Source organism: Larus michahellis, chromosome 1, assembly GCF_964199755.1.
Source record: "Larus michahellis chromosome 1, bLarMic1.1, whole genome shotgun sequence".
In the NCBI taxonomy this organism is placed as follows: domain Eukaryota; kingdom Metazoa; phylum Chordata; class Aves; order Charadriiformes; family Laridae; genus Larus; species Larus michahellis.
Genome location: NC_133896.1, coordinates 141,817,438 through 141,842,454, shown reverse-complemented (window position 1 = coordinate 141,842,454; position 25,017 = coordinate 141,817,438). Strand labels below are relative to the sequence as shown.

General features: G+C 42.3%; 1 protein-coding gene across 8 annotated transcripts in view; it reads right to left on the bottom strand.

Moving 5' to 3' along the window:
* The window catches only part of ARHGAP6 (Rho GTPase activating protein 6), a 344,815-nt gene that overhangs the window by 103,086 nt on the left and 216,712 nt on the right, over window positions 1–25,017 (bottom strand). For 2 of the 8 annotated variants that reach the window (XM_074606561.1, XM_074606553.1), the window contains exon 2: window positions 21,891–21,996. The exons of 4 other annotated variants lie outside the window; for them this stretch is intronic. In XM_074606561.1, coding sequence (XP_074462662.1) covers window positions 21,891–21,968 — 78 coding nt within the window. In that variant the 5' untranslated portion in view covers window positions 21,969–21,996. Of the gene's footprint in view, window positions 1–4,532; window positions 4,591–7,896; window positions 8,022–21,890; window positions 21,997–25,017 lie in introns of those variants that run through there. 2 more of the 8 variants (XM_074606569.1, XM_074606605.1) reach the window with 2 other exon arrangements.

Genomic DNA, 25,017 nt, shown 5'->3' with positions numbered 1-25,017 from the left:
ATTAAGTCCTTAATTAATGAAGAGAGAGGAATGATTTTGAAGGCCTCTAAGGAATGAATCACTCCCCTGCAGATGAGAAAGAGAGCAGCCCAGTGTTACAGCAAACACTAAGAGCCCAACTGGAACATACTGCTTTGATAGAGGCCATTAATAGACCTTGACTACAAGGTCAGCCACCCTCCTCGTTCCTCCCATCATACGGGTTACCCTCCCAAACCTTCCCCAGCCACGTAGGCAGCCCAGAAGTCATCGATGGTCCACGTAAGTGCAACATCTCTATGAAGACCTCACCATTGGTATGGTCAGGGCCATGGCGATTTTAATTTCATGTCTGTGCAATGAGAGTTATTTTAGGCCCAAGTGAGCTTCTCCTTCAGTTAACGGACATGCACATCAAAAAGCACGCCTGCTATTTTTATCAGATCACTTTTTCTCTCACATCTAATTACGCAAAGCATGAACTCAGACCAAGTTAAGCATGGCACCGGGGAAAAACAACTGTAATGGTAAAGACTAAATGGAGTGGGCAGAAGAGATCAGAAACATGAAGAACAAGGAGGAGGGGAGGAAGGAGGGGGCAACTCACACCTCTAGGTGGAATTCCCCCAACCCTGGTGAATGCCAAGAGGTGTGGACCAAGTCCTCTTGACCATGTTTTGCAAGAGACAGGTAAGGTACTTGCTGCCTTCCTGAGCAGCCCAGGATGGACTACTTAAAGGGTGTCTTCCTTTATCCTGTTCCACAGATACTCAGGCAAGATAAACCTGACGGCACTCAAGCACTCACATAAAATAAAATGAGGAGTCTTCTAGAGAAGAAACAGGGAAAGAGAAAAAGTTAGTTGACATTACATCCCACAAACAGAGGGAGACAGGGAAATTATTATCTTCATTCCTCCTCAGCGCAGGGCAAGACGTGTCTAATAAGACTCCCACTTGGTTATCAAATTTTTCCTCTTCTGAACTGTAATAGATGCGTTCTGTGCCTCACTGAGCTCTCCTAATAAACACAGACCGCCCTCCCCAGAATATGGATAAATTATCTCAATAATGTTTCTGGCTTGGTGTAATACGCTAATCTATAATGATAACAGAAATGTACCTATCACTGTCATCTTCAAAGCACTGCACAAATAATAATTAACTGATCAATGAACACCACACCGGGGAGTGTTAATGTGGGATTAATATGTTCATAGGTACGTAGGCGGCTAATGTTTATGGTCAGCCTTTAATTTGTGTGCCTGATTTCACCCTCCAAGAAAGGTTGCTCCCTTAAGGCAGGTCAGCCGTCTGCCTGCAAGGGAAGGGTGAGAACCAGGAAACAGCGGCTGACCTGGCGCCAGACCCCGCCTGACAGTGGAAAAAGCCGCTTCAGAAAAGCCTGGAATGGTCCCAAAACCTCCCTGTCTCCCGAGCCAAGTGAAGGGAGAGAGAAAACTTTACAACTTAGGCGGGATAACACTGGGGGTGGCTGACATTTCAAGGAATAGCACACTAAATTAGAAAAGTAAAAACTCGTGACACAAAAGCGGGTATGAGGCAACTCTGTGATGGTGGTGCTTAAAGTCTATTTTGCACCACTTTTGCACAAGTATCTTGCAAACGCACAGAGGATGAGTGAAGACCAGCAGGAGCACACCCAAGCATTCCTTTCCCAAGCCATCCACCATCCACATTTAAATTGGATACTAGGAGAAATTTTTTCCCTGAAAGAGCTGTCAAGCACTGGAACAGGCTGCCCATGGAAGTGGTTGAGTCGCCATCCCTGGAGGTATGTGAAAGACATGCAGATGTGGTGCTGAGGGACATGGTTCAGTGGTGGACTGGGCAGAGTTAGGTTAACAGTTAGACTCCATGATCTTAAAGGTCTTTTCCAACCTAAACAATTCTATGTTTCTATGATCCTGTGTGTTCAGGATGTCAGCGCCAAGGAAATCCATGCCACCACCTCAGCCAACGTGCCAGATTCGTTATCGTTTTGCAAACCCGATAATCTGGCTGATAGATCCTGAAAGACAACAGATACAGGCATTGCAGCGCTGTATCTCTATGGGTAAACAGCTCCTGTTATTACATCCCTGTGAGCACATTTACAGCCTGAGGTGGATGAACCACAAGTGACCAAAGTCTTAAACCATGCTGAGACTGCATTAATAAGCCTCTAGATTGACAACACGGATAGCAAATCAAGATTTTCCTCATGATCTCATTAACCGCCATCTTTTCAGTTTAGCTTTCTCCAACCTGCCATAGCCACCTTCTGTTTCCAACCACAACTTGCCTACCCGTTTCTGAGATCCAGTCTGAACAGACTGGCCACTTCACTGCCAAGCAGCTGTTTTCTAACAGCAAGGTAATTGCATGGGATTATTATCTAGCTGTAAAATCTTAGTCGGTGAAAGCTCCTGCAGACTTAACTACCAGAAAAACACTCCAGCTTCTGCTCTAAATCGATCTCCTATATAACATGCCCATTAGCAGAGTTTAACCATCAACAAATGGTACCGTTTAATTCAGTCTAAAGATAGTCCAAAAGAAGGCAGGTGGCTTGGCCATCACCATGAAGCATACGCTGTTATCCTTTGGGAAAAAAAACAATGACAACTACACAGACCCAGGCATCTTGGTACAACAATGTCTCCAAAATTGCTTTCATCTCCATGCGGAGGTGCTCTGTGTTGTATGTGCTGGGAAAAGAGGGAAAGTCTTTGATCAGCTTATCTCCCAGCTTTCCTTCCTCCAGCCCGGGACGACAACCGCTTGCTAAGGGAACCTACACTCTCAACAACGCAACCTTCCTGCTTCAGAAAGAGGGCAGCCTTGAAGTAGCTCTGACCCACACCTCTGAGAAGAGGAACATCCTCACTGCAAGGTGCAAAGGCTCTTCCCCGGCCTCCCTTGCCTCTGCAGACAGGTGGGAAAAGCAACGCCCTGGCACTACAGAAGCCCTCAAAAAGCTGAGAGCTGCTACACTCTGTTACAGCACGGCTTGATCTTTACCTCTGAAGAAATTAACACCCAAACCAATCACATGGGTTTACAACAGTGTGATAAAGTAGCAATAATTATTTTTTTAAAAATGAGTATTTTCACAACGTGACAGAATTTGGCTTTGCTAATCAAGACGCTCCACAGCAAACACATCTAGGAATGGGAGAGAAAATTGCTGGTATTTTTCCATAACTTGTGTTAGGAGGTTTGCACTTTCAAACTTAGCTGGGTTTGTTCATCAGTGAGCTTTAAAAGTACAGTTGTTGATGCTCCTCTCTATTTCGGTCTATCTGGTGTTGCTAATAGAATTCTCAGCGAGCGAGCGTAAACACAAGCTTCTCCTAGCAGAGATGCTATATATCCACAAATAGATGGAAGGATATTTAACTACCTAGACAGCACACATTCTGTGTGAGAGCAGTGAGAGAAATTTTTTCACTCTGACTTCACATGCGCACAGTCCAGACATCTCACCACCACAGCACAGGCACGGTGGCCGTGAGAAACCCACTGCTTAGCCACAGCGCATGGGAAAGGCAAAAGAGGATAAAAGACTTGCCAGACCCGTGAATGTAAATAAGCCCTGCTGTAAAGAAGTAACAGCCCCTACACAACTGCTGTTGGTACATTAAACACAAAATACACCTCCTTGTAAAACTGCATGTAACTATCAATATTCCTGGCAACGCAGATCATATAAATACTTAGAAACAAAGGCCAGACCTCACTGAAAACTCTCCAAATGTCTTTGGGTTAAGAAATATTGCAACCCTTTGTGCTGCAAGGTTGGACTCGCATCTAACACTCGTGGATATCATATATCAAAGAGAACTTGTTCCTTTAAAGAGCTGAGTGCCTTTCTTAGAAAGCTACCAGAACTTCTTTCCGTCTTTTTTTGGCGGCCTCGCATCTCCAAAAGTTATCATATGCAGACATTAGGCAACAGAGATAACACTCCATAACTCTCGATACACTGGACCAGGTCCTGGATAACAAGACGCACTGCAACTGGTCCAAATAGGGCTGGAGCTGTCAGAAGTTTCACTCTCGGGCTATGACCACAGCTGATTCAACAAATTCAAAAGCAACTCCTTTTAGCAGAGCATCAATTATTCGATAGCGAAAGTCAACATATCTCAGTCACCCCTTATCTGCAGCTAACTCTTTAACTACACTCTTACGTAAGGCTACAGCTCACTCATTGACTCGCCAGGTTTCATACACTACAAAAGAGCTTCCTCGAGAGGCTCCAGTGAAACAGTGCCGCGCTCCGGCAACCCACTCTGCATTCCCACGTACCAGGCACTCCCCGGCTGTCTCCGTTGGGAGCCCCCGCGCAGGAGGGTGGCCACGGCACAACCCCGACGCTGCCAAGGGGATGTTTCTTCACGGGATGTGATCAAGGGATGCTCAAGGGAGTCCTTGGGGAAGGCACATCCTCCTGGCCACAACCTCTCCACTAGCCACAAGATAAGGAGCCCATTGCATGAAGCCTCGCTCCTTAGGTCAGGGAGCCAGTTAGGAAGGGGTGGTACTCACCAGCGTCTGCCTGGGAGAAGCCTTCCCTGCAGTCGCCAGAGCCCCAGCTCCGCGTCTCTCTGAGCCTTCCCAGCCTGTCAGTGTTTGCACTGACACCTCGAGCATCGCCTCCCTGACCGCTCTCTCAGCTCCCTCCCTCTCCTGCCTGCGGAGGGTTTAGCATCTCTCTTTGATGTTAGGCTCAGCCTTGGACAGGGTAGCCTGCATGGAGCCAGCTGGGAGACGGGAGACGTCTCTCCCAGTTGATGCCGTTATGTTCACCGCTATGGAGCTGGGTCCTACAGCCTGCACAGACTCTCACTGCTTTTGCTTTTTTTGTGGTTTGTTTTTTTTTCTTTTCTGTTCTAAATGTAGCGACCTTAAAATCTGTGCATTTAGGGATGCATTAACACTAAACTAAAGCACAGAAACCCACTCATGCCTACAGTTTTATACATCTCTCCAGAGGAATCACATGAACTTGTTAACTGAGTAAAATCAGTACAAACTAAATCAGATTTTCCTTCTACCTTATAAAGTGCAGTTGGTGCCTTAGGTGACCTTGTGCACCTACCTTACAGAAAGACAAGTACTAACACACACTTCAAAACACTGGAGAAAAAAAGCTACCCTATCATAATTATGAGCTGAGTCGCAGTCAGGCCAGCTTCCCTTTCAAAGGCAGAATTTTGCCCCCTAAATTTAATATTTATGGACAATTTTGCACATGGAGCCTCCTAATGCTACAGCTGAGCACCTGCTTTCATTGAAGAACCACAGACGGACATTCACTGGAAAACATGGACCATAACCTAGTCTGTTCAGCTTCCCAAATGACAGTTTTCTGCTGTCAATAATGTTGAAGACAAGAGTGCTACTTTTTGACAATAAAATACTATCATCAGTCACATAAACTGAGATTCAGTTCAACTCCTTTGGTCTGTAATTCCATCAGTATGAAGTCAGAAAAACCTTTGGCTTAGTGTGACTTTGAAAAGTACTTCATGGTACCTCTCTAGCCTTTTAGTAGGAATTCACTTTCAAGACAACTGTGAATAACTTCCCGTCTGATCTGGGGCAAAAAAAGAAACAAAGGGGGTAAAAAAGGAAAAAAAAAAAAAAAAAAAAGAGAGAGAATAGTGCTTTTCCTTTATGTTTCCTTGGACAAAACACATGTGTAATATCCATGCCCAAAAGGCCACTAAATTAACCCGGATAAGGCCTATCTGAATATAGTCATATATTTTTGTCTCAGCCTTCCATTTTTACTGATGCCAGTGATGACCGATTAGTCTGATGAACTGCACGAAATTTCCTCTTGCTTTCAAATTATACCAACATTTCCTTAGGTGAAAAACTTCAGCTTATCTAAAGAAAAGTCTGAATTGGTTGGCTAAATGAGACACTGTAGTACTCCAATCACCCAGTAAATCTCAAAGTTTAGTTATTCAGACCATTTACAAACGGGTGCTACACGCCTACACCTGCCGTCAGCGTTAGCACGCTCCAACCAAGCACCCGGGAATCAGAGGCCCAAGAATTGCACCAAAAAGCAACAGCACATCCAGTTTCAGAAAAAAAATAATCAAATAAATACCTGCATGCTCTCCCATGTCAGAGCATAATCCACAGTATTAAGCAAGAGTCTTATCTGAAACAGTTAAATACAGCTGAGGGGAGATGCCATACCTTCAAAGGTACGGGTGGTTTGCATACTGTATACGTAATCACTCACTGACCATCACATTATCTCAAGACATTTTTCCATATTTCAAAACAATATAAGCATAAAAACGTTGGTATTTTCTGTTACATGTAGTTCTTCATGTCGAGGATACCCTTACCTGTTCCCTAGGAAATCAAGTATCTTCCTTTCACCTACACACTAACAATTCAGTGGTGCGGAAAGCGTTCCATTTTGCGTGATTTTAAAGAGCAGGAACAATCCCTATCAGTCAAGTACTAGAAGTTCTGCTGGTGTCCCCCTACTAAAGCAGTGCTAGTTGGTAGTCATGGGATGCCAGCTGAGGGCAGTCAGATGCAGTGGAAGGGACGAGAGCCAGCCTGGGAGAAGTCCAGACAGAACTCAAGAAAAAGAACTCTGAGTGGCTGAATCAACGAATTTGACATGAAAACAAGAAGAGAGAGGGGCGGCAGTTGGAATAGCAGAGAGAATCAAGAGTACAACATGCTGCTTAAGACGAGCAAGGCGAAAGCAGGTTTGTGTCACTAAGGGAAGGCTGGTGAGATGTAAAGGAGAATCTTGCAGCAGGGTGACCCTGAGGGAGCCCGAAGGAGTGAGCGTAAAAGAGATTTGCAGATGGGGTTGTGCCACTGGGGCAAGTGAGAGAGTCAGAGAAAGAAAAAAGATGAGCCGTCTCAACATTTGGGGAAGAATGCAGGAGGAGAGGGTTGCAGGAGGAAGGGAAGAACAGACAGGAGGAAAACATTCATGTCACAGATTTCAAACATTGCAGTTTTCTCTTGGAGTAAAAAATGGTGACTAGCACACAAGTATCTAAAGAGAGAGCTTTCTGCCAGTCTTCCCTTTACTTCAAATATTTCAGTTATCTGTTTTATCTCACACAAATCCACAAAATGGCTTACTGAATGGCAATGAGGTAGTACCTAGATGTCTACTGAGTTTAAAAATGCATAAAATTGGTAGCAAATGTTTATTACTTTCTCATCCGTGAAAAAAAATGTGCATGCTTCATGCACTGCTTCTCAGCAACTCAAGAGCAGTGAACTTATTCCAGTTAAATACCTCGGTGTCATTCACTTGAAAACCTGCTCTTAGCTCACTGATCATTTTTAGTAAGTGTACAGTATAAAATTGTCATGAATAGTATCAAAGGTAACTTTTTTAAAAAAAAAAAAATGCAAAATGAAACACAGAATTCAAACCAACAAAATGGGGAGCTCTGGTTATGAGTTGTTAATCCTCAAAATACTAGCAAGGGCATCTGTAACATAAATCTTCTAACGAGCTAGGTAAACACATTTGGTTCATGAAACAGGACTTTAGTACTGGTGTAAAAATTGCGTCACCTTATATTTAAGATTCCAAAACTGTTCATATTTACGTCTCATTTTATAAAGACGCTTAATGGTTTAATCCTTACTCTTTAATTAAAATTGGTAACCTTAACTCTGCCTTCAACTAATTCTGATCTTACATAGAGAACCCAAGGGGGAGGAAAAGTGCTATATAAGCGACTCTTTGCAGTCCAACACTTGCAAAACCCCACAGAATATTAGCCAAACTGCCTTCCCCTGAAATTCAGCTGTAAAACGCCCCCGAATTTCACTAGTAAAACTGAAACCATCACTAAATGTAAACACGTAACCTTAAATTGGTGAAAGAAAGCTCAGATTAAAATACCTTTTTGTATCTTAAAGTGAGCATCTGTATACTCTGGGACGTGATGTGTGGTTTCTGCTCTAGCATCATTCCTCCCAGATGTTAGCAGCCAGCTGGGTCCTAAAGAAATTACAACTGTCTCCCTGGACAGCAGTTAATTGGAGCAGGTCTATGCCAGGACTGGTTCTGCAACACTGCTGCAGGGAGGGCCAGCAGAATTCCCCTCCTGCCACGAGCTTGCATCATCTTTCATTTGCTCTATAATGCATCGCCTTTCCTACTTTATAAAAATAACTCCACAGTAACCAAAGAGAGTTTAAATAACTTTGCAAAAAAATAATCATGGTGGAGGAAAAGGAGAGGATGAGAAGAAAGGAAGCTATGAGATAAAGAAGGCTGAGACCAGTGACATCCACATCTAAAAAAAATTTCTTCAGGCAGAACGAGGAATGCATTTTTCCCTTGCAAAGTATACTTTTCAGAGGTGCTTGAATCCTTCCTTTCCGGTGCGTAAATAGTTTCTTCTCTGCTGTCTCCATAAAGATCACGCAGTCTCGCAAATGCGTCTGAGCTGGGCAAACGAAGAGCCGTTTCTCAGCTGAACTCATAAATTACTTATTGTTTTAATATACTGGAAAATTGGCAGTAAGCGGGGGAAGGTACGTCAGTTACACAAGACTTTATACCATCACTTATCCTTGCCTTCCATTAAAAAAACGTTAGTTGCTGTAGCAACTGTCAAACCACACTCTGGTTCCTCTTCCTCCAAGATACAGAACTTCTCCAAAACACTCACATACAACACAGTCCTCCCCCAGCAGAAGAACACAGTTTCTGGCACTTTCATGTTGTTTAAAAAGAAAGAGGCTCTCCAAGGCACTGACAAATCCTTCACAGGGCTTTTGCTCCAAGGTATGCTTCTGTAGAGACAATTACCTGAAATCCTTAAAATTCCCACTTTTTTCCCTGCCTCTACTTCTTCTTCCTGCCCCCCCCCCCCCGCTTTTTTCTCTGTATTATAGAGAACACTATTCCATGCAGTTTATTTCCTCGCTGTCTTCTAGCATTATGCAAAATGCCTACACATCTGTCGCGTGACGCTCCCTCTCTCATTCCTTCCTTCTTGGGAAAGGCACACGCAACGGCGACAACATCTCCTAAGACCCGTATTGCAACATCTCTAGGTCAGGAAAGGCAAAGTCAAAGACATATCTCCTACCCAGCACCTAAAGAGCCAACCTCGCTCCACAACCACCACTTCTCAGTCATTCCTCAGGGATCCCTGCTCTGTCATCAAGGAGAACAAGCCTTCTCCCAACTGGCTGAAATCCTCCTCCACTGGACAGATTTGAGTATGCTACAAACCAAAAAAAAAAGAGACTGGAAACCCTTGGTGTAAAGAGAGCCCTTGAGAAAGCTCTCTCAGAAACAGGACAAACTACACACTACTAAAGAAAATCTCATGAGAAAGTGAAAAACATATTCCTACCCTTTGTGCAGCATGCCAATATTAATGATAAGCAAAGATCCCTGGGAAGCTCTTACATGTTCAAGGACACTACCCAGGGAAGGATGTTTGTACAGCAGAAGAGAGGTCCTTCCCACCTTCTTACCTCCCTCAATCCCCAGCATTCCCCTCAGTCTCTATTCTATTTCTCACCAGAATTTGACGCTTAAAATATTCTCATGCCTAACTGGGTTTGGTTGTAGAAACTATTAATACAAACAAATCTGTTCTCATACCTAATGGGATGATTATTTTTAATTGCTGTCTAGAAAAGACAGCATTGTAGTATCGCACAGATTGAATTCAGGAATGTATACAAATTCTATGCTTTCAAAACAACTTCAGACTTGGATATACTTATGTTTTCCTACAGTAGTTCTACCATAATTTTCCTGTGAAGTGTCTTGTAAACTAGGGGATTAATGATTGCACATAAAATTACTTTTGGTTCTTCTAGAAGGGTCCAAGCTACCCAGCCACTTCACCTTACAGTTTGTTTCTTCAGTGCCCTAAGTGTCACCTTCAGTCCTTTCTACCAACCCACTTGTTTCTCTGACAGGGTGAAAATGAACCAAAAATGTACAACGTACTTGTTCTGCCTACACCAGCAGAAAGCACTTGGGCAGCTATAAGAGAAGGGGTTAGCATGTGTGTGTCCGTACAAAATTAACTGCGAAGTAATATGCACAAGCATACCCTGAAAACAGCTTTCTATGAGTGTTTACAATGGAAACTGCTGCATACTGGCCCAGCTACACAGCATAAACAAGGTCACTTGACTCCGGGGAGCAGTGACACACAACCAGCAGTTTGAACTGAACAGACCTGCTCCCCAGGCTAACAGCAATCACTGCCTGCCATTAGGTGAGGAGCGCTGAGGGACGTCCTTACTCCAGCCCAGCTCTGCCCACCAAGAGCAATAGCTGAAAGCAGGCACTGGGGGCTGATCTTCCTATCAGAAATCCCAAACCAGATGACATTTTTTTTGCTGCGCTCAAGAGACTGTTGGACTGTTCCCATACCCTGTTTCTTCTTCTGGTCTTTTTTGCGTCTTGTGTTTGAGCAGACACTCTAAGCAGCTTCGTCTTCCTGTGCCCACTCTTCCTTTCACACCTCTACTGATAACTGCCTCTCTTTCACCACATCCCCTATTGCTATGGTATCCCATAATTTATCCAGACGCACGCACTTGGATGACAAGGACTCAGGCTACTATGCTAATGAACACTCCTGAAGGGAGTTCAAGATACCATTTGCTTTTTACTACCACTTAGCATCTGTAGATGTTCTACACAGAATGAAGACTCACAGGGCGGCCAGCAGTGCAAGGCCACCTTGTGACACTTTGAATGTCAGGCTTGGGCTGAAACAAAGAAACCAAGAGCTGTGAACCAGGGCTGCTGTAGTCCCTAAGGTTCCCAAACCAGAACGGAGAGATTTACATCCAAAAAAGGTGCAACAAAGTAGGACCTCATTAGTTACAGCGTGCTTAACTATAAAGCAAAGCAAGCAGTTCAACCCCATCAATCCAGCAGCTAAGATCAGTCGGGAATCTCGCCAGGGATCTTCATCCTAAACATAAAAAATATCCAGGCTGTCACGAAGCCATAGGCAGGCATGCTTTCACAGATGTGGGCGGACTGGATTGAGACGTTACTGACCCTCGAAATTCATTACCACTTTACAGCTGGCAAATCTGAGTTGAGCTAGCCGTTGTTTAACATCTCTGTTTTCGTTCTGCAGTTGATTCAAGTCACCTCATGCTCAACGGAAGCATTCACAACACGCATTATGATGTGCTGTCTACGACAGCCATAAAGCATGGGTCATACAGCTGCAGGCAGATATTAAACCGCTCCAGCAGAACGTGCAAACATGCACCTTCTGTGCTGGAATGATGTATGGGCTGAGAGCACCTGGATCTCTTCTGCCTTTGTATTCACCTTCCATTGTCATTTGTCTGTGACTCATCTTGCACGTGTTTGGGAGAAACGGTTTTCAGAGTGCTGCTCACTGACTGTGTGCGCATATATTCAAGTTTCAGCTGCGGGGGAAGCTTACACGCGCTGTACGCTCACAGGAGGCATAACCACCAATTGCAAATTATGCGTGCTACATAGACGGAGGCAGTTCATCATAATTTGCCTAAATCCAAGGATTACAGCAAGATGTGTTTTCCCTGCCACCGGGACACAAAATGGGAAAGGTCTTTGCTCATCAGTGCTCAGCACCTTCTGCTGATGATTACAGCTTCACCTCAAGAGTGGGATATTGTGTATGATGTGAGCATTTGAGTGTTCCTTAAGCTGCCTTGAGTGGCAATTCTTGTATTGGTTTATACCCGTAGTTCATGCCTAGACAGCAACGGATACATTTGGGACTCTAGTGTGTTCTTTAAAGGAAAAAAAAAAAGAAAAAGAAGAAAAAAAGAGAGAGAGAGACATAGCTAGTACTGCAGCCATTTTAACTTTTTTTATTACCCCTATACAAAAATGTCCATATTATACAACCCTCTTTAAATACTGCATTTTAAATATGGTAGACCACTGATAGGACCAGCCATTAAGCAGGAGGCTTATGAATATTCTCTTACCATTTCGTCTACTATCTACAGCTTTATGTTTCATGGTACACTATGAATTGTATCACGTCTTTGCTGCTCCAATAGTACTTTCAATTGTCGGCTTATCTCACTTTCAGTACCACACTTATTTAATCCAAATTTTTTTGCTTTAGAATAATGATAATCTACAAGCGGCTCTGCCTCATCAAATATTACAGTATTTTACTAAAAGGCATTGTAAAGGGACACATGTTTATGTGAAGTTTTATCCACATATAAACAAACGGAAACTTTAAAAAACAGGAATTATAAAATGTGGAAGAGGAACTAACTTGGCTACAGAGACAGATTTTAAAATACTTCTATTTAGTGTTTTATAACTTCATATTTTTAATTTGTGAGACATTATCTTGGTTCGCCTCTAAATACTAAAGTGAACCTGTTCTTTAGAACAAGCAAATGTTTGATAACATTTTCTTCTAAGTTCTGCTTTAGCTACAAACCAAAAAGGACCTCTTACCCCACATATCCCACACTCCTGGAGCTGATGACTAGAAATTCAGCTCCCTTCAGCTGAAAAAAAACCCAGGGACTGAGGGAGAAAGAAAGAAGTTCATACCCATTTCCTGAGACAGGAAGCTGGAGTGCGTACGGCCTGATAGAAGGAGGAAAAAAAAACCCTCAAATGTCTGTGTCTGGTAGCTTGGCTACTTCTGAGTACGTACCAGGATACAGCAAGTTCCTCCTCCCCAAAAATGTACGATGAGTCATACACTGTAGCACAAGCCCTTAGGTTATTCTTTTTTGGTTTTTTTTTTAAAGTTTCTAAACCAAAAGATTGACAGCATTAAAGAGGAGTAAACAGCCTCAGGACAAGGCAAGGAAACATAAGAAAGCTTAAACAAGGAAGGATTTTCCCATATTACCACCTGTGGTGGTACCAAAAAAGCAAAGGTCAAAAAGCAAAAAGGCAAGTCAATTTCTTGAGAAAGAAGGATTATTGTTTTTTTTCTTTCATTCTTTAGATTTTCATTCTCTGCATTTATATGAGGAGCTGCTGCTCCTTAAAGGTGATGCACTGCAATTGCACAAACAGCTTCTACTTTATCTCCTTTAGAGACAAAGTTTGTAAACACCACCACCCCTTACCAGCTTAAAAAATTTTATAGTGAAGAATATAATTTTGATCCAAAGAAAGCATTTTTGCAGTTGCAAGCAGAGTAGCATGCATGCTCTTGCAGATATCAACTACCATTAGAATACAGAAGCGTTTATCAGGAACTTCCAGAATTTAGAGATAAAATAAAATAAAATAAAATAAAATAAAATAAAATAAAATAAAATAAAATAAAATAAAATAAAATAAAATAAAATAAAATAAAATAAAATAAAATAAAATAAAATAAAATAAAAGCCTGTATTTCAACAAAGCACAGTATAATCACATTTTAATAATAAAGTCAACATTATGATGGAGCAAACCACTATGAGACTGCAAGATCTTGGATATTTATTGAAGAACTAAAGAACGGTAATGGTGAAATAAGTCAATACTCCTTTACAGGGAAGGAATCCAGCTCTGAGCGATGGTTAGGATGCAACTATAATATCAGTTCCCAAAATACCAGTCTTAATCAACAGAGAATTTCCCCAGTCAAATTAAATTTGCTGCTGTGAGAAGACAGAAGGCTGACTATAGCTTCCGTTATACCATGACATCAACGCACGGACCTGCCCATGTTTGTAACACAGCACGTAGGGGCAGGGAAGCTCCGGCTACAACAGCTCGGATCCATCCTGCCCAAACACTTGTCTGGATCACTCACCCTTTTTTGTTTTCTGCCCCTCTGTCTTCTGGAGGCTCCACAGTCCCTCCCTAGCCACACGGCTGGAAGGACACCTCTTTCACGACAAAGTGCCAGCTCCCTCCCCATGGAGTCCGTAGTGCACTTCTGCTCAGGTAAGTGCACGGGAGCGCCTGGGACCACCGGGTCACAAAGTAAGGGCTGCCTCAGCATCCACCCTATCCTACAGCTAGGCACGTTCCCATCCCATGCCCAAAATGTTGGTCTCTGACACCGAACCACTAGGTATTTACCCATGGAGAAACGCCTACACTTTGTTACCGTGATGGAAACACTGCTGGTCATGCAATGGAAAACTCTGTAGCAAGCCTTGGAAAAGACAAAAGATCAGGCACAACTGAGTTACAGAGCTAGAATTTAGTGGTAAACAGCTTGATAATTACAAGGAGAAAGGGCAGAGAGAGGACAGCAGGCTTGGAAGAGAAGGAGAAGGAATGGTCTTAGATGCATTTCTGAACTAGGTTTGACTCACAATGCATTTCACTAAAAGGAAAATACAGCTTAAAATAAGGAAAAATCCCTCGCTACCTTTTAGAGAACGTAGCTATCAGAATGTTACTCAGAAATTAACTTTCCCCTGGTTACCTGAATGCAGGATTTGATCAGTGCAGAAAATAGTGTGGCCAAAAAGGATTAGGAAAGTGATTGTCCCCCTGTACTCGGCACTGGTGAGGCCCCACCTCGAATACTATGTTCAGTTTTGGGCCCCTCACCACAAAAAAGACACTGAGGTGCTGGAGCGGGTCCAGAGAAGGGCAACAAATCCGGTGAGGGGTCTGGAGAACAAGTCTTATGAGGAGCGGCTGAGGGAGCTGGGGTTGTTTGCCTGGAGAAAAGGAGGCTGAGGGGAGACCTTCTCACTCTCTACAACTACCTGAAAGGAGGTTGTAGAGATCTGGGGATCGGTCTCTTCTCCCAAGTAACAGTGACAGGACAAGAGGAAATGGCCTCAAGTTGCACCAGGGGAGGTTTAGTCTGGGTATTAGGAGAAATTTCTTCACTGAACAGGTTGTCAAGCACTGGAACAGGCTGCCCAGGGAAGTGGTTGAGTCGCCATCCCTGGAGGTATTTAAAAGACATGTAGATGTGGTGCGCAGGGACGTGGTTTAGTAGTGGACTTGGCAGTGCTAGGTAAACATCTGGACTCGGTGATCTTAAAGGTATTTTCCAACTTAAACAATTCTACGATTCTATGCAATATCCAGGTGAAGGATGTGGGCAATTAGACATGAAGGACTGACAAGACATCTTGAGATATTCAAATATGATTAGCATTTGTTTAACATGAAAGGAGAAAGGAAGGTGAAACAGCACCATCACTATACTATCATATAATGAGTATCAAGCTTTGATGTCACCTGTGATGTCAAGATGTGGACTCTACTAGTGTATGCACTCAAAAATGTAATATATTCTGAGCTTCGTCCTGGGAAGAAATATTCCAGGGTTCAGAGAGGAAATGACTTCATCAATGTCCTTACTAAGCATGATTCCATCAGTCTTAAATTCCCTGTGAAACTATACATGACACATAGTAACACCTGCTTTTTCGTAAAAATAAACCTCAATATTGTAAATTCAACAGAAACTTACTAGTCAGATGCATGTATATTGCTTTATCTTGCCAACACACACAAAGAAAAAGAGCTGCTTGTGAGAAACGAGCAACAAACTCATTTCCAGAAACCAATTATTCTAAAAACATCGGCAAAACTGCTATTTCAGTTGCTTGTCTGTTATCAAATCACCCCAAATTGACATTGGATTAACTCGCCGTTAACATGATCTTTACATAAATTAGGTTGTCTTAAACTATGACTGCTTACATATACACATACATACCCTATACATCTATATAGCATGCTCTACAAAATACATCCGCAAACGTTTAAAGGGGTATTTTTCTGGCCGTTCCCTGTTTCCCTTTGGACTCTTGGCTGCTGTTGGCATCTACTGCTCTCTCATGTTTGAATTGCTATGAAAGTTATAGTTACCACTTGAATTACTGTCATGGATCAGATCATTAAAAGTGGTTTGTCCAAATGTTAACAATAATAGTCGTAGTAATAATAATAATAACAGTTTCTGCTGCAAGGAATAAAATTTTAGAGCATTTTTCACATCTGGATGGACACATGCCATGAGCTTCTACGCAAAACACACTTATCTCAGAATCATAAAATCGTTTAGGTTGGAAAAGACCTTTAAGATCATCAAGTCCAACCGTAAACCTAGCACTGCCAAGTCCACCACCAAAGAAGCCCCAAAGCAGACGAGTTCAGAGTCACACTAGCCAAGCATTATACTTGAACTAAATTTCCTGTCTAAACATGACTAGTTCTGTCAGATACAGTTATCAGTGGAGCAGAGTTTGGTCTGTCGGCAAACACCCCACCAAGAGTAGGCACCGGAAAAGCAGCAGCAGCTGGACACAGCTGGGCAGAGGGGAGAGCAGAGGAAAAGAGTGAGGCTGGACCGGCCAGCCTGACAGGCAAAGCTCAAGGGGAAAAGAAAGAAAGTGTTCTACTTACTGTGCCCCTCGCCAACACCATCGACCGTTGCTTCCCTGTTCAACTCAGAACTGGATGATGACTGTCATTTTAGTTGGATTTTCCACACTACCACAAAATCAACTCCCAGAGGTTTCCAAGCACTCAGAAAGGAGCAATCCACAGCGACTTCCAACCCCAGTTAGCTTTGATGAAGCAACCCCATTTAATGAAAAACTATAACGGTCTCAGATTACAAAAGGGTGACATTTGTGAGAAGGGTTCTCTCTCTTACCATATCAGATTGTCTGAAAAGCTGTTTCATAACCATTTCATAACCAACCTTTCACAGCGCTGAAGGTATAAACACATATATACTCACATATAATGAACAGAGAACACTCATAAACTACTCTCTAGGGAGAGAAGAGGAAAAACAAACAAAAAAAAAAAACCAAAAAAAAGGAAAAGGCAACAGTAGGGAGAAACACCTTCAGAAGAAAGAGAAGCAGCAGCAAGATTTTCAGCAGCAAGAGGAGGGAGCAGCCAAGAGGGAAACAGTGAGAGGCGCAGCATCACCCTCCCAGCCACGTTTCAGAGCCAGTGGGCAGATATACTGATGCCTGTCGAGTTATCTACCTGTCCCACCATCTGTCTCTAACATGAAGGGTCCCACCTAAAGGGTCAGGAAGACAACAGAGCAAACAAGCTGTGCCCATCAGAAAAGTAATCAATCATTGGAATAATCAATAATAATAATTCCAATAATTAATTACTGGAAATGTAAACTTTAAATAAAACAATCGCATTTTATCTTTGTGTCCATGTATAAACTTTTCAAAGCTAAATTGGGGGGTGGGGTGGATTTTACCTTAATACAAAATGTCATGTAAAAATTCACTTTGGTAGTCAGCCTTCTGGACTGATTAAACTATACGCAAGCCAGTTTTATAAATGCATAGCTCTTGGAGAGATGTGCTCTTCCACCAGTTCTATAAACATGCTTTGTAAAACATTTATGTGGGCTCAGCACGTCGGCAAATTCACAAATAGACTTGCTAACTCCCTGCTTCCTGATGACCAATAACCAGAAGAGGAAAAAGAAGAGAAGATTCTTTTCGGAAGAACAGTCTAGACAGTTCAAAAATAGCCTCTGTGCCCCTGCCAGGTGCAAGGGAAACTGGAAAGGTAGGAACCCTGGTGCTCACTAAAACCAGGGTGTTCTGACTGTGTTTTTCACCCACCCTCAACCTTCTGGATTTCAGCAAGGAGATTCATTCCCATGCGGCTCCCGAGGAAGGCCACCTCATCCCAAGGCTTAACAGAGAAGTACGATTGAGAGGTTTCCAGGTGGCCTTCATACAGCGCAAAATCCTGAGCTTTAGGAGTATTTGTGATGCAAAGTGGCAAGAGGTTTCAGACGCTGAGATGTCTTCAAGGGCTTTAGCTCACCCTTTCCCCCTTGTTTGTTCCAATAAAAAATTCTTTTTGCTTGTTTGCTTGCTTATGACACATGCTCGACGTGGGGAAGGAGTTAAAGGTAGCAGGGGAAATCACGTTCCCTCTTCCACGTCTTCACTTTTCAGAGAAAATGGCAAAGAAGAGTTGTTTATTCTTTCAAGTTGATGTGCATGTTCTGTGCACTCAGGATGACATTCCCTCAGAGGAGACATGTGGAGTTAGATAACATCAATTTATGTTAAATAATCTTAAAATAGAAACACATACAGTGCCGTTTTTAAACATACTAGAAACTGCTTTCACATAGTCTGGTTTTGCATTTTCGGTTGTTTTTTTTTCAGTGCGTGGGAGATATATTATCTCATGTTTTAATGGATGTGGTCATTTTCTCTCTCTAGCCAAGTTTACAGATTCTTGCAGGTTCTGTTCCCACATTTGGGGACTCTACATTTCCCTCAAGATCCTGGGTCAGCAGGAATCTGTAAAACTCCATTCTTCCAGCGAGCCTTCACAAACCTGAAGTGACTGAAACAAGAGAGAGCGCAGGGACAGGAAGGACAGCTGCAGGAAGATTTATCATGCAATGGTCTGGGACGCCGAAGACTCTAGTTCTCTAAGCAGAGTGCTACCGCTGCATACACACACTGTATCAATATAATAAACTAAGGCCGTGGCCATCAGATCATATCATACCTAGACCAATTTGAATTTGTAACATCGAATTATAAATTACTACATGCTTAACACCACCAAACTTCTTTAAGCCTGTAAAAACTAACTCCACTCTGCTCTTACTAGCAGCTATAAATACGTCATTAGAAAGTCAGTACTGCGGAGAGATTAAAGATGAACTGCTTTATATCTTCTCTTCCCAAAGTTTTAAGTTATGATACTGGAGATATGAGGACAGATCTGCAAGTCAAGACTGCTAAACAGTTACCAAGCCGCTAAAGCCTGAACTGCTGTAACCTGGATCTGCTTAATGCTTCTGCTCTCATAGCCAGCGCGCTGTTTAACTGCTCCTCTCCCAGTCTTCCAGCATGTTGTAGATTTGGTGAGTAGCTAAATAATTAACAAAAGACACTATACGGAAGACAAAAAGAGATTATGCTTGAAAACACCAGGGCAACTAGAAACAGAGAAGGAGAGTATAAATTTAACAGGGGAGGTTTTTGGTTTGGTTTGTGACTACTTTTTCTGCTCCCCCTCTCCCTGCCTCCCTTAAGTTGATGGTATAAATCAGCTCCACCTTCTTCCCCAAGGGGCACCACCACAGCCACTGTCAGTCTCTGGCCTTAATTTCTCACAGCGTACACGCAAGTCTCTAAACTCAAAAGCATTACAAGTGGGAAATACCACTGCTGGATGGAGTCCAGATCTGACGATACAAACTACAATTAATGCTTGGCAATTTAACAAATGACAGCAACTACCTGAACAGATTAATAAATACCTTACAATGCACAAACTTTATAAACACCCAGTTTCTTGTAATTTACACTCTCCAAAGAGCTACTGTTAATGGTCCCTATAAAGCACCGCACCTACAAACCAGAGGAATTAAATGCTGCAGCCAAAGGTTATTTCCCCCCACCTCTCCCCCCTGCTTTTAGAAGCAGCCATGCATACACTGCTGAACTATTCATACATTTTGCAACACTGCTGGGAAGGAAAGGAAATACACCCACTTTAAGAGAGTAAGGAAATAAGAGCGCCTACAAATATATTTGCTTTATTCAAAGAAGTTAGTGTTTTCCTCTGTGTGATGAAATTGAGGCAAGAAGCAAAAGGAAAGCAAACAACAGAAAATTATTGAACTGGAAAAAGTATTCTTGTTCCTCAGAAGAATATCTAACTTTACTTAAAAATTCCAGTTGCCTGAGTTTCGCTCTAACAAGTACTAAAAGTTATCTTAATGCAAGATTATGCTTTAAAAAAAAACAACCAAATGCTGCTTATTGGCCTAATACCTCTATCTGCTTGGACCGGTGAGTGGAAATAACTCCATTATTTTATAAACTGACAACAAACTATGCATGGAACTTTGTTTTTAAACTGCAAATCATCTCAAGTATAGATTGAATCCTAACTTTGATCTGAGGTCACACCACTTTGATCACACCACTATGTTTACTTAAATTGTTATGTCATATAAGGAAACTCAGTGCAACAGCATTTTCACAAAGCAGGCTTAGAGAAATAACCTGAGGTAATAAACCAGGGTAATATTGAAGGAACTAAAGAAAGTCTTCCCAAGTCAATAAAATCTTACACCAGACTCGCAACCTATCCCACAAGCCCTACACTTCCTTGAAAAGCTGGTAATCATCATCCAAATGTTAGGCTGCAGAGAAACGTTGGGTGTGAAATTAAACATTTTCGTATCACACTGACAAAGAAAACAGAAAAGAGACAAAAAATGTTTTGACCCAGCAATCTTCCTGATGATCCTTACCAGTTATTTATTTAGCCAAGCACATAATCTAAGCATCCCCAATACTACTGCTGCATTTCCTTCCCTACCTCTTGCTCATTCCTTCCCATCATCTGTACCTTTAATCCATGCTCCACTTCCCACATCACCTTACGGCAGCACAAGCACTCTGGCCATCCTGACACTGCGTCATCCTGTAGCTACGAAGCAGTTCAGTTTTACATACAGCCAGCCTGGAGTGGTGGAAAACATGCGTTATCCAAAATCCTCGACATTTCCAGAAAAACTTTGCTAACAGCCAGTCATGGTTCTTTAAGAAGTATGTGCTAATTAGAACATGAGTACATTTTTGCAACTCCCTTAAAACACCATCTCAAGAGCTCCTTGAGCTTTCATGAGGAATCAAATCTCCTCCTGCTTTTTCCAACAAGAGCCTTAAATCTACTGTTTCCTTCAGGTAAGGTTTTCTACAGCCAAGGGCATAACATTTCCTCAAATTGTCACTGATGCTCTAATTAAGAGTGTAGCATTTGCCCTGGAAATATAATAGGAACTCAGACTGTATTATCAAAATTAGGTCCTTTCCCCCACACACACTTGTTTGGCGACTATGCCAATTTCAGGCCTAACACACAGTTTACAATTCATGCCCGCTCGGGGCTACCTCCAAAACAGTAGATTTGCACGTACAGTTCCCTGAGGACCGTGCACTGTGCTACGCTCATTCGCAGACCTTTTGATTTAAAAGGCAGCTGGGAAGTATGACTTTTCTAGGGGTCATTAGTTGTGAAATGAATTCGCTGTTGGTTTGGTCATTTGTGAATCTTGCAGATATGCTCCCGAGTACTGATGGAGAGAGCAACTGAAGGACTTCTGTTATTTAGTGTTTGAACGTGAGAGTTTGTTCATCTGAAAAAATGGATATTTACGTATTGGATTAATTTTGTCATGAAAATTAAACTATGTAAAAGCCTAAGAAAGCACAGATTGTGTATCTTTTAACATACACGCAGAAATACACACCACTGCAGTGTCAATACTTTAAAAAAAAAAAAAACAAAAAAAAAAAAAACCAAAACAACAACAACCACCACAAGAAATTTTACATGTCGTTATTAGACTGTGGTTCTACATACATTTATGTCCAAAAATATCCTTATTCATGCCACACTAAATAAGGCATATCCATTCAGGAAAAGAAGTTACAGGTCACTGCAATACTGGCATCTATGGTGTACTTCACCGAGTCCAGATTATTTTCACTGAAGTGAAAATAAAGTACAGGAAACTGAGATTATCTCAGTGTTTTACAGACCATTACAAAAAGAAACAAAGGGAGAAGGAGTTAAATGCTAAGGCCAAATCCTGTCTCTCTGGTTCCACACCCATTTATACCCGCTAAGCACTGCTGGCTGTGGGACCTTTAGATCAGTCTAGGATGTTTCACTGTTTTATTAAGTGGCAGCCTGCGAACTGCAATCCGGCATAGCTGCATTTGAAGAAAATACATCCTTAACTCTTGCTGTCAAAACCCCAACCAACCTAACAATGCGTATACATACATGAAATAAATAACCATCTGATATTCTCAGAATGAGCTACTTTTCAAGGCTGAGCATGGTAGTCCGTGGTCAACTTCACTTCAAATTTAGTTTAGTGTATACATTTAACCGTTAAATGTTAGGATCTGTTCTACCTTTATGAGATGATGGGTGAACTCTCTTTGAACAATACGTCTTACACAAATGTGGCTGTCAACTTCTTTGAAGTCCATGGTCAGGTCAACTCTTTCCACAAAGCACCTAAAAGTAAAGTCATTGTGGATAACAAGTTGCACTAAATACAGACATAACGTGAAGAATGTCACTACATAACAAATAAATTTTAATAAACGTACACTTTAAAAGGATGGTGTGCCATGTTCTTCTAACCTACTCTCTATTCCACAGGATTCCACATCTTCCTCTCAGAAATACATATAAAAAACAAAGCAGCCTGAAAAAATCTCTAGTTATTTGCAAAGTAGATTCCCTGAGGAGTTGTTTTGGATTGACGCTAGCATCACAAGTGATCATCCCCCTGTACTCGGCACTGGTGAGGCCCCACCTCGAGTACTGCGTTCAGTTTTGGGCCCCTCGCTACAAGAGGGACATTGAGGTGTTGGAGCGTGTCCAGAGAAGGGCTACAAAGCTGGTGAGGGGTCTGGAGGGCAAACCTTATGAAGAACGACTGAGGGAGCTGGGGTTGTTTAGCCTGGAGAAGAGGAGGCTGAGGGGAGACCTTATCACCCTCTACAACTACCTGAAAGAAGGCTGTAGAGAGATGGGGGCTGACCCCTTCTCCCTGGTGACAAGTGATAGGACAAGGGGAAACGGGTTCAAGTTACGTCAGGGGAGGTTTAGATTAGAAATTAGGAAACATTTTTTCACTGAAAGGGTTATTAAACATTGGAATAGGCTGCCCAGGGAGGTGGTGGATTCACCATCCCTGGAGGTGTTTAAAAAAGGGGTAGATGGGGCACTTAGGGACATGGTTTAGAAGTGGCTTTTGTCAGGGTAGGTTAAAGGTTGGACTTGATGATCTTAAAGGTCCCTTCCAACCTCAGCAATTCTATGATTCTATGATCACATTTCCTTCTGACGTTCTATAGTCTTCTGTACTTCATCACAATCAATATTTATAATGCATAATTTCGATACGGCTCAGATCACATGTCACAGCTCTGACATTATACTCAGTGTAGGCCGTTTCCATTTTTTCTTAGGATAACAATTCAGTCATCAAATGTAATATTAAATAAGATTTTAAGACAGCAGGTGGCATCACTTAGTTATTTTTAACTGGTTTACACTGACCATTTACTGTGCAGCGTAATCCATTTTTGAAGATTAGTAAACGGAGCTCTATGGACAGCACAGAAGAGTGACATTTCAAAAAAAGAAAAAAATAAGATATCACCATTTTATCTGTCTTGATCTGTACTGGGTTTCATACAGGCATCTTAAAAGCCCACAGTTTCCCACAGCTGTGGCTGCCCTTCTTTGATTCACCAGATACTTCTGAGCCCCCCAAGTGAGTCTCCTACAAGCCATCAGCTGAAGGCATTCATATCTTCACTAGATCAGGGAGAATAATGGCTGGCTTTCAGAAATCTGGCAGATGTGACTACAGCTTAGTGGTAATTTATAGACTCTTTTCCTCATCTGTTCCCACTGGGATCACTATTAGAGCTACCATCACGCCATCAGGCACAAATTCACAAAATATTTCAAAACACTATTAGAGGAGCTGCCCATTCAACAAATTAGAGTTAACCAAAATGGTGAATGCTAGAAAAGCTCTTCATCCCCATTCAGCATCACACGGGAAATAACAGCCAGGATAAAAACAGACCCGTGTCTAAGCTTTGCAAGTGGCTGCAAAACAAGATCTGCTATTCAGTCTTCTTTTGGTAATTGCTTTCTCCTTAGATGATACATAGGATGATGTGAAAAAAAAAGGCAGAAAGAGACATTTCCTTTGTGTATCAGATGATATAAAGATTTGAAAAGGTAAACTAGAAAAACAGAGGCGTCTGTGCATAGGCCTAAACTGCTGTACAGAAAATGGGAATTCAGAGAAGGCGATGTACCAAGTCATTTTTCTGATCCCTTTTCAGAAGAATAACAAAAACATTATGTTCTACTCAGGGTATTTAGAAAGTGGTTGTCACAGTAGTTTGTAGGTGTTACAGTAAGAGCGCGTGATCAAAAAGGGTTTATTTTTCCAGGCGACATTCAGTTAGAACGGATGCAAGAATGCAGCATGGGGATCTTGAGCTTAAGATGCCATCAGGGAGCAGCTGGGTGGACGTCCTTTAGCAGCTTGTAAATTCAAGGATGGTAGCCCATGGTGCAAACCTAGACCAGAGATGGCCCTGTGCTGGCTGATCCCTGTAGGTGCCGTTGAGAACTGACCCCTCCTGACCCACGTACCATTCCGCAGAGCCCAGGGGAGAGCAATGGGAGAGTCGCTTCAAACCTTGCGTGATAGAGACGCGTGGGAAACAGGGAAAAGGCCATACAGTGAAGGGAAGAAATAAGCCAGAGAACAGGAGAAACACTCTCCTCCTCAGACACACAGCTCTGCTTTTCTTTACCCACACCTAACTTCTTCTCTGCTCTTGCTTTTTAAAAACTATCCAAATAGCCACACGGCATGTACCGTATGAACTCAGAGATGCCACCCTCGCAGGATATTTAGCAGTTCTTTGCAGGGTTGCTAACAGTTTACCCTGGCTTGATGGGTAAGTGCAAAAACCCCCCAGCATGCATGCTTAGCATTTAGTGTGCATTTAATAGCAGCCAGGAGTTTGATCTGGACATCTTCTGTCTGTAGTGTGAGATTTTCGATGAAAAATGAACTATGAAAACCAACAGGGCAAAGCAATTTGTGAAGGAGCTACAGATTTCTTCGGAAAAGAAAAAAATTACTACACAGAATACTGAAAACAAACACTAGTACTAATGAAGAGGTTACCAAATCTTTCCATTTTGTATCTTTGTAAAGATCTGTTTTCTCCCTCGGTGTTCGGATCAGCACATTAGCAGCGCACTACCAGAGCATTCATCATCTTTCTGCTCCAAGCCTAGGGAGGAAATAGGCTTTTTCAGCCCCTCAGAGCATGTCATTATACTTCTGAAAAGCAAACAGAGCTCCAAGAGCTGTGAGGAACACAGGAGGGAAGGAGTCGGTCTCTGATACAGTAAATTACAGAACTGTTCTCGAATCTTTTTTTCTTTTTGTGGAAGTCACCTTCTAAAGTGCTGGCACTGTGTGCTTTA